This window comes from Cyprinodon variegatus, unplaced genomic scaffold (assembly GCF_000732505.1).
Source record: "Cyprinodon variegatus isolate N-32 unplaced genomic scaffold, C_variegatus-1.0 Scaffold1457, whole genome shotgun sequence".
In the NCBI taxonomy this organism is placed as follows: domain Eukaryota; kingdom Metazoa; phylum Chordata; class Actinopteri; order Cyprinodontiformes; family Cyprinodontidae; genus Cyprinodon; species Cyprinodon variegatus.
Window position 1 is genome coordinate 63,385 of NW_015151910.1, and position 10,291 is coordinate 73,675.

General features: G+C 41.2%; 1 protein-coding gene across 1 annotated transcript in view; it reads left to right on the top strand.

Moving 5' to 3' along the window:
• The window catches only part of LOC107103472 (desmoglein-2-like), an 18,063-nt gene extending 9,387 nt beyond the window's left edge, over window positions 1-8,676 (top strand). Inside the window, exons 11-15 of the mRNA XM_015403191.1 lie at window positions 1,051-1,272; window positions 3,036-3,263; window positions 5,804-5,934; window positions 6,042-6,314; window positions 6,941-8,676. Of these exons, the coding sequence (XP_015258677.1) occupies window positions 1,051-1,272; window positions 3,036-3,263; window positions 5,804-5,934; window positions 6,042-6,314; window positions 6,941-7,999 (1,913 nt within the window). The 3' untranslated portion in view covers window positions 8,000-8,676. The remainder of the gene's footprint in view (window positions 1-1,050; window positions 1,273-3,035; window positions 3,264-5,803; window positions 5,935-6,041; window positions 6,315-6,940) is intronic.
• The last annotated feature ends 1,615 nt before the right edge of the window (window positions 8,677-10,291 follow it).

Sequence of the window (10,291 nt, forward strand, 5' to 3'; positions counted from 1 at the left end):
CAAAAGGCAAAGCTGTCTATTTACTGTTGGTCTATGTTCCTCATGTGCTCAGGAAATCAGATCATGAACTAAAGATACTAAAATCAACTTCCTCAGCAGGATGGCTGGGCTCTCCCTTACAGAGAGGGTGAGGAGCTTTACCATCTGGGGAGGCTCAGAGCACAGCTGGTTCTCCTCAACATCAAGAGGAGTCAGCTGAGGTGGCACGGACATCTTCTATAGATGCCCTTTAATGCCTCCTGCTGAAGGAGGCCCAGGAGACGCCCAGGACATGCTAGAGACTTTGGCTAATCCCAAACCAGCCCCTATGTCTTTCACTATGAAGTCCCACTCCAGCTGAGGAGGGCGCCTTGATTGATGCTATATGTGGAAGTAGGCTGCCCTCGTTCCTACACTCAAAAAGGAAAGCAGTTGTTGCTATGGCAACACGAAATGCCTCATGTGAGAGGCTCGAAATCAAACATTTAGACGTTTTTGAAAATAAACTCATAAAATCATTTAAATCTGTTATTTTGACAAATATGCAGAGATTCAGTGGAACTTACAATTAAAGCAGTTTTTCCTCCACTAGTAGGTCGCTGTTAGACCCAATGCTAAGACTGACGCTACCTCCAACTGGTCTTAGAAAATCAGACGAAAATAGTTCAAGCAAATTTAATGACTAATCAAACTATAACCAACTGATTTCAATCTATTTCATGGTGTCATCATCATTTCCTGTGTGAAACTGACTTAATCGCCATCATGCTACCTGCTGATGAAAACATTAACATCTAACATATTTTAAAGGTTTACTAAAAGAAAACATCTAATGTAATAGAATAATTGAATAAAACAGTTTGTGGAAGTTTGCATTGTATGAAACTGATTTAGTTACTAAAGTAGCATCAACTTTCCCCTTAAAAAAAACAAAAAATGCTCATAATACAAAATGTGGATATTTTGTATGTGCAGGAAAACAGAACATCATTAGTGGGAAAGAGGTTCTGTCATTGTGTTAGTGAGATAGAAGGCCATCATAACCAGCTTTGTGTGTTTACCCCCCCACAGATATGCCGGCTAAAACAGCTACTGGCACTATAGCCATCGAGGTGCAGCCGTTCAATGATCACTGCCCAAAGCTGACCACAGACTTAATGTCGATGTGCACATCAGAGAACAAGCTGATTGTTAATGCTGAAGATGAAGATGCATTTCCATTTGGAGCACCTTTTAACTTTAGCATTGACCCAGACGGCACACAGGGGAGCTGGCAGGTGAAGCAACACAATGGTAAGAAAATATTCTGAACTGAATCTCCAGAAAATGTGAATCCTAGACTGTCTCCATCATGTGACACAGTACATAACATTCGTTAAATGACAGTAAAACATGGTGAACTGCCTAAAGAGAATCTACTACAACTCCATGAGGCTAGAAAATGGCCATGATTCAGTTTAAAAGTGATAAAAATTTAGAGTCTGCTGGGGATCAATACATCTCAACCTCAACGGGCCGACAGAGAAGATGAGCTGATAGACTCTAAAGAAAAGGCTGCAGCTTAACTTATCATTAAGAGTGACGAGACGTTCAGTAGAAAACTCACCACATCTGAAGCAGCGAGATCCAGCTGACTGCTGATGCTGAAACACAGAAATGTTTTGAGACGGGGGAACAGGGCTTGGCGGAGCCGCAAATCTCTGCAGCATTACGTGGATCAACAGGTGTGTCAGAGGATAGGATCCAAGCAGCAGCCAGGGGAGGATCCAAAGCTCACTTTAAGTTGAAATGGTGTCATCTAAATGAAGTCACAGCCCATCCAAAGCCTGCACACAGCAGACAGGTGCCGATTGGAGGCCTTTTAAGGAGCTTTGGATGCTGATTGGCTGTCGTGGAGGTGTGGTTCAAAGCTGATTGGCTGTGCCGCAGGGGGATGAAGGAAAGCAAATGAGTTTCTTCAGGTGAATGTCCGCCTTGGCTCAATAATATAAAAAAATAATCAAAATAATAATAATAAAACCAGCTGGCACATCCAGCATCCAGCAGAATGAGATGCTATAAGCGCCTAAACGAAATAAAATAGGATGAATCTATTTTCTTTTCATCTTTATTAATACTATATTTAATGTGGCATGGAAAAAACTGGGCTCCGTTTCTTCGTATTGTGTAATGAAACTCAGTGGGGATGACAGTTGTTTCTCATATTTTCATTGTTGGTTTCAGGTTGTAAAACAAATGATGCACAGATTCAAATTCATGTTGGACTTTATTTTATGCACTACATAGATTTTATTGCGTTGAGAACATGCAGCGATGCACAGCTTTAAGGGAACATTGGTGCTCACACTGCTGGTCCATAGATGCAGATAATAACCAGGTCAGCCATTTTCTTGGGGGCCCCAGGCAGCTCGGGGCCCTAAGTTATTGCTAGGCTTGCTTGCCTTCCTGCAACAGGCCTGCCCCCCAGACTCAGGGAAAAAAAGGTATTTATTAGCTCATCTACGTCAATGCTGTCCAAGAAAATCACAGTTCAGAACGGAGCTCTTTTTCACCTCACAAGACTTTTTCTACAAAAGACATGCACCCAATCCTGGTTTATTTATACTCTAACATGGTTGGTTGTATATGCATGTGTGCATGGCAAAGGGCTCATGGCCTGTGTGGAAAATTTAGTGTTATTTTACTGACCCACCGTGTTTCCAAGGCCTCAAATAATATCTTTTCCACAGTCAGAGGAACATCAGCTGCTTTTAGGTGGTCTGTTAGCCTTTAGCTTCAACATGCTGCTCTGTCATTTCCTGTCTAATTTCTAGAAACAACTCTTTGCATCTTCTGGTCCATGTTGAGTGTGGTATTCAGTTGAAGCATAGTTGAAAGGAATTGTCTGACTATAGAATTTTCTTTAGTAATTCTTTTTTTTTTGTTATTTCTGAGGCCATAGTTATTTTTTCCTTTTTATTATAGCAAAAATTCTGTGTGAATATATTTATATGTGTTTTTGTGTTTTATCAATCAATGCACTTATTAACGATGCCTATCATTGCTGTATCTCACAGAGACGGCAGCTATTGTGCAGGCGATGGAGGACCTTTGGCCTGGTGTCTACAAACTGATGTTTGTGGTGGAAGACCAACAGGGAAAGTCTTGCCCAGAATCACAAAAACTGAAAGTTAGTGTCTGTGTCTGTAAGGATGGGGATGTCTGCAAGAAACAAACTGCACCTCCTGCGAAGTTAGTAGGTGCAGGCATTGGCCTTCTTTTTCTGGGACTGCTACTTCTACTTTGTGAGTACCACTGAGTTCTACTTACAGTTGTATGTATATATATATATATATATATATATATATATATATATATATATTAGGGCTGTCAATCGATTAAAAAAATTAATCTAATTAATTACACACTTTGTATTGAATTAATCTAAATTAATCGCATATCATTTTTGCTATGAAAGTATTTTAAATATTTTTAATTCAAATGATTCAATAAATAATCAGCATTAGATACATTAAAGTTCAAAAACTCTTTAATTCACATTTCTTGCCTTCAGACGTTTAACATGTGTCTTTGTGGCATATGTGGCACATAGTAACGTAGGGGACACAATGAAAATAAATGAACACTCCTCTCAATATCAACATTTTTAACAGCTTTACAACAGATCAGGTCACAGAGACCAAAAGTTTAACATAGTGCAATAAAGTTGAGCATAAACTTTCAATAAAAAAAAAACCCTTTTACCACAAAACATAAAAAAGCAACAACATGTGCCTCACCTCTACTTCTCCTTCAGCCAGTCACTGAGACAAACTAGCTTCTTTACATTCTCAGAGCTCACGGCTGCCCTCTTTTCTTCGCTATGTTACCTGCAAGAGAAAAAGTCTCTCACCAGGAACAGAACCATCAGGGGCAGCCAGATATTTGCGAGCCAGGACAGATAGCTGTTGATGGGCTCCTGCATGAGGTTTCCACCACTGCAGCAGGCATTCCTCCATGCTAATGGTGGGCTCTGCTTTGTAGTGGTTCAGAGCCCTGCTTGGTTCCACCATGTCATCATCTGAGTCTGAGTCTGAAGCAAAGAGAAGGAGGCTTCGCTTTTTCGGTGGCTCTTCTACAGGTTCTAGGGTAGCTGTACTGGTTTTATTTTCCAGCAGAGCCTGAAGGCTGGTCCAGACTGCTTCTCTATCTCCTTTTTTAAGACACTTCAAGTCCTTAAAGCGTGGGTCTAATGCTGAAGCTATGTTGAGCCATCCATTGTTGATGTTTGCTTGCCGTTCAGACAGGGCCTTTTTAAAGGCAGTCTTGAATTTTCCAACATAGGCTGGGTCCTCGTCCGAAACTTCCATTGCACGGTACAGATGGCAGAGAGCAGGCAACACAACAGAGCAGTCAAGGTGGCAGAGAGCAGGCAACACAACAGAGCAGTCAAGGTGGCAGAGAGCAGGCAACGTGGCAGAGAGCAGGCAACACCACAGAGCAGGAAACATAACTCCAAGGAGCTCCGTCACATATCTGCATTGGATGATAAGAGATAGACACACTGCATTTAGCTATATCAGTCATAGCAGTAGCCTAGCCTACTTAAACAATTAAACAATAAAAAATAAAAAAAATACTGTAAATTTCTGTACAATAAAAAATAAATAAATTTTTTGTGTGTGCGTTTGTGTGTGTAAGCTTTTACCTGCATGGTTCAAGGATGGTTTTCAGCCTCTGAAGTTTGTCCCACTCAGATGTAGTCAGCATAGTCAGCTTCTGTCTGCTCAGTGTAGCCTTCATAGCCTCCTGGTTCTCCAGGAGATGAGAGATCATGGCGAGTGATGAGTTCCATCTTGTGCTAACATCCTGAATCAGACTTTGATTCACTTGCCCAAGTTGAGTTTGCTGCTGGTGGAGCTCCTCTGTATCGGCAGGGCTATGTTTAAAATGTCCCACTATCTTACAGTACTTTGCCAATGTGTCACAAACCCGCTGTCTGTGAGGCAAACAGAGATGCTTCTCTGTGACATATGAGCAACACAAGGCATGTGCTCATATGGAAGCTTTCTCGCCGCGGCGATCATGGCCTCCGTTTTTAGCATTGCTAACGCAAATGACTGGAGTTTCCATTCACAATCAATGATGTGTGCCGTAACACCAAGGTAATTGTGATTGCTAACTGAAGTCCAGTGATCCCCTGTCAGTGCGATATGTTCTGCTCCCACCAGTACATCTCCTTTTGGGTTTTTTTAAGTGTCGTACAGCTGCTGGATTTTTGACATAATAGTGTTTTGTGACGGCGGGTTATATGTCATGTCTGAAGAGGCTATTTGCAAAACCTCTGCTAACCCGCTGTCTTCTATCAGTGAAACTGGTCTGCAAGACATTGCGATCCATTTAGCAAGGGAATTGCTCAGTCGGTCACATGCAGATTTGCTTAGTTTACGTTTCAGTGTTTGCTCCAAAGGTTTGATGATGAGGTTGGCTGCTAGAGCTTGTATCACAGGACGTGCTAGGTCGTGGTGCTACCTGTGGGTTAACTCCTGGATGCTTTGCACCTATGTGGTACTTAAGAGTTGACGCACTCCGGTGGTATGCAAATTCCTTTCTGCAGACATTGCAGATGACTTTGCTTTTATCAACAATTCCCTCAATAACGGAAAATCAAGGACCCAATGTAAAAAAAACGGCGTTCCCCTTTAAGTACCCTTGTTTAGCATGTCCTAGATTTCCCCATGCATTGTACAGCTAATTCACCTCCTTTGCTTTTATTGGAGATATGATTCAGTTTAAAACTGTTAGTTTTCTCTTAGTTAATTATGTTAAATTACTTTTCTTCCAGTGATTCCTTTGTTGATGTGCCTCTGCCAGTGTGGAAGTGCGGCTAAATATAAGGACCTCTTTACTGATGTGCCTTATTCTACAAAATCTCATCTCATTCACTACGACACTGAACCCCCTGCAGACAATGTGGTGAGACAAACATTTTTAGATATTTTCAGTGTTTTAAAGTTAATGACCTGATTTGACAGAAAACATAAATACTTTGCTCCAATAATTGTTGCGTTGATCTTTTGCAGGAAGCTGCTGCTTTGCTGACCTTACCAACACAGAATATAAAGGGTGGGGATCTACAATATGTAGAAGCTCTGCCAGGGGCTGGATTTGAAATGCAGCAATCGGTGGCTTCCATGAATCAGGGCATGTTCCAAGGTGTGTCCTCAAATGGCTTCAGAGACGAAATGGGGATGAACATGTGGGAAGGCAGTGGCTTTGGGTCCGAAACTCGAGAGTCAAGAGGATATCATGACTTGGCTTTACCAGACAGCTTCCTTTCACTCTACTACATCCAGGTGAAACCTCATTTTCTATTGAAAATATAAATCATGTCAGTTTGATTGAAATATTTGTGCATTTTCTGCTGCTTTGGTCCAACATGTGGTGTTTCTGTTATATCAATGCAGCCATTTTAATGGAAGCTGTGTTCATTCATGAAACTTAGTGGCTTTGGTAGCTAAGCACAGAGGTAACTGTAACTGTAAAGTGCTTTGGAGTCTCCTGGCCTTTAAAGGCGCTGTATAAATATATAAGAGCATTTACCATTTAGCAGCATTTCATTTTCATTTGCTGGAAGGTTAAAGATCAGAGGAGTCTGCTAATCAAGGTACTTAATAAACAAGCTGTTAGCAGGGAATTAATTGACATTTTATTTATAAAAATAATGTAGGATCACAATTATCAGAAAAATTAAGATTGAATTAAGAGACAAACTATAGGAAAAGTAAATAAGCAGATTGATCCCAACAGAGATTTATTTTCTGTTAGTTGAGTGACAGATGAAAACAATCGTTCCCCCAATCTCTGTTTTTAACTAATGTTAAAGATGGCTTCGTCATTAAGGAACTATTTTAGAGTAAATCTTTGTTATTCTTTTTTTTGCTTTATTCTGATAACTGACTAACTCTTCTTTCAACAACAGAAGACCAGTGGAGATGAGAACGTTGAGATAACAGATACCCAGCTGGTGTACGACTATGAGGGCGAGGGCTCCCCTGCTGGCTCTGTGGGATGCTGCAGTCTTCTGGATTCAGACAATGACCTGAGTTTCCTTGATGATTTTGGACCGAGGTTTAAAACGCTTGCTGAAATATGTGGTGGCAAAATAGTCCAATCTGAGACGACGACACAAGCGGAGACTGCTCTACCTAATGTTCCTGTGAGCAACGTTCGAGTGTCAGAGCCAGATTTGTTGACCAGCCAAGAGGTGTCCCATATGTCCATTGTGCAGTCGGCCAACTCCAGAACCGAGCAGAGGTTAGCCAGTGAAAGAAGGGAGCAGTCTGAGATCAGGGAGAGCAAGGCCGCAGTGAAGGAAGGGATGACCTCAGTGCAGGCAGGGATGGCGCACCAGAACCAGATGGTAGTTCTAAACCAACAGCAGCCCGTCTACTTTACCACCGCGCCTATGATGCAGCCCATGCACTATGTTGTTCAGCAGCCCCTTCAGAATGCAGTGATACTAGCTGAGGCACCTGCCTCCAGTCTTCAGCACATGGTAATGGTTAATGGCACTGATATCGCCTCATCCCAGGGAGTTATTGTTCAAGGTCAGACAATGATGCCCAATGTACAAACCCAGAGCCTTGGGGCAGTGCTGGTTTACAGCAGGGTTAACCAGGGAACCACTGGGAACCTGATCTCTGGCTCCCAAAACATGATGTTTGTTGAAAGCAATGTCCCTGCTGGATCTGTGAGAGTACTAAACGGTAACCAGGTTAGCCTTGCTCAGGGTGGTGCGACACTAAACGGGTTGTCAGGATCTCAGACAATCATTAAGAAGCGGGAGTCAAACAGCAGAGGGCAGCAGAGTCAGGGTGGAAAAGGTTCCTTCCAAAAGTCTGAAGTCTCGCGTGGTCAAAAGGTTCATGTGATCAGTGGTGCATCCGGCGGCTCTGAGGGAAGCACCTCTTCCTACACCCTTACTACATCCACCAACAATGGAGTAGTTGTTGGGCAGAAGCCCAGAGTAATGAACTAGAGACGCTGCGTCTACTGCAGTCAACAATCACCTATTGTGTGGTCTAGGGTGATGGGAGCTTATCTAAAGCAGGTGTTTGGGTTAAGCAATAGTTCCCAAAGGTTTTAGCACAGTTACCATTTGTTCTTATGTCTTGTAAAGTTAGCTGAAACTGCACAGGCTTTGTTTGGGCATAGCTTCTATGTTCCCATGGCCTAAAGAAGCCTGGGATTAAAAAATAATGAGAAGTTTCTACTATGGCCCTTAAATTTGCCTGACCTACAGTAGATAGATCCAGAATGTATAGATACAAACAGCTGATTATAGAGGTGACCTGGAATTACTTTAGGGTTAGGGTTAGGATTTACTTGATGATAACAACCTACTGAGCCTAATCTAGAGCCATTCTGTGGGACTGATAACCTCTAATAACGACCATTTATTGGGATGATATAATGTTGCTGCAAACAGTGCAACAACAGTGTAAAAGAAGACGGTATCAACCTGAGGATGAAGCCATGAGATGATGAACTGGTTCTACCTGTTACAACGTTTTTATTCTCTGAATTTGTTTTACTGAACATGTATTCCTGATATCTAAAAAAAACTTTTTTTATTCTCAGGATGACCATTTTAAATAAAATGCCATTCTTCACATCTATAATAAACATTCCGGATGTCTAGAAATTAATTATATATCTCTATATTCTTATTGTTAGTGGTCAGCATTTGTATTATTTTGACTATAAAGAAATCTATTTCCGATATCATAAATAAATACTCAGTCAAGCNGTTAATGGCACTGATATCGCCTCATCCCAGGGAGTTATTGTTCAAGGTCAGACAATGATGCCCAATGTACAAACCCAGAGCCTTGGGGCAGTGCTGGTTTACAGCAGGGTTAACCAGGGAACCACTGGGAACCTGATCTCTGGCTCCCAAAACAGGATGTTTGTTGAAAGCAATGTTCCTGCTGGATCTGTGAGAGTTCTAAACGGTAACCAGGTTAGCCTTGCTCAGGGTGGTGCGACACTAAACGGGTTGTCAGGATCTCAGACAGTCATTAAGAAGCGGGAGTCAAACAGCAGAGGGCAGCAGAGTCAGGTTGGAAAAGGTTCTTTCCAAAAGTCTAAAGTCTCTGGTGTTCTCTGGTGTTCTGGTGTTGTTGGGCAGAAGCACAGAGTAATGAACTAGAGACGCTGCGTCTACTGCAGTCAACAATCTGGTCTAGGGTGATGGGAGCTTATCTAAAGCAGGTGTTTGGGTTAAGCAATAGTTCCCAAAGGTTTTAGCACAGTTACCATTTGTTCTTATGTCCTGTAAAGTTAGCTGAAACTGCACAGGCTTTGTTTGGGAATAGCTTCTATGTTCCCATGGCCTAAAGAAGCCTGGGATTAAAAAATAATGAGAAGTTTCTACCATGGCCCTTAAATTTGCCTGACCTACAGTAGATAGATCCAGAATGTATAGATACAAACAGCTGATTATAGAGGTGACCTGGAATTACTTTAGGGTTAGGGTTAGGATTTACTCGATGATAACAACCTACTGAGCCTAATCTAGAGCCATTCTGTGGGACTGATAACCTCTAATAACGACCATTTATTGGGATGATATAATGTTGCTGCAAACAGTGCAACAACAGTGTAAAAGAAGACGGTATCAACCTGAGGATGAACCCATGAGATGATGAACTGGTTCTACCTGTTAGAACGTTTTTATTCTTCATCTTCACCTGCTGACAGATAATTTTACCCAAATAGATACATTGATCCACTACCATTCAAGAAATAAAACAAGTAATATAACCCGTCACAACAGCCTATGGCAAGCCGTTTTGACATGAATTTGTTTTACTGAACATGTATTCCTGATATCTAAAAAAAACTTTTTTTATTCTCAGGATGACCATTTCAAACAAAATGGCATTCTTCACATCTATAGTAAACATTCTGGATGTCTAGAAATTAATTATATATCTCTATATTCTTATTGTTAGTGATCAGCATTTGTATTATTTTGACTATAAAGAAATCTATTTCCGATATCATAAATAAATACTCAGTCAAGCGTATAAATGTCAGAAGACCACTTAAAATGTGTAAGCATTTCTAGATCTATAAAACTTCATCCTTAATAGTATAATTTGGTTTTTTACTTTCTGAAATACAGTTTCTGCTGTGGCCTTCATATAAACTCACACATTAACTCGACCAACAATCTTCTCCGTCGCCATCTTCCTCAGCTGTAGAGCTTTTTCTCTTTGTCTCTTAAACACAGTCTACATTTCTTTTGTTTTATTTCCTCATTAAA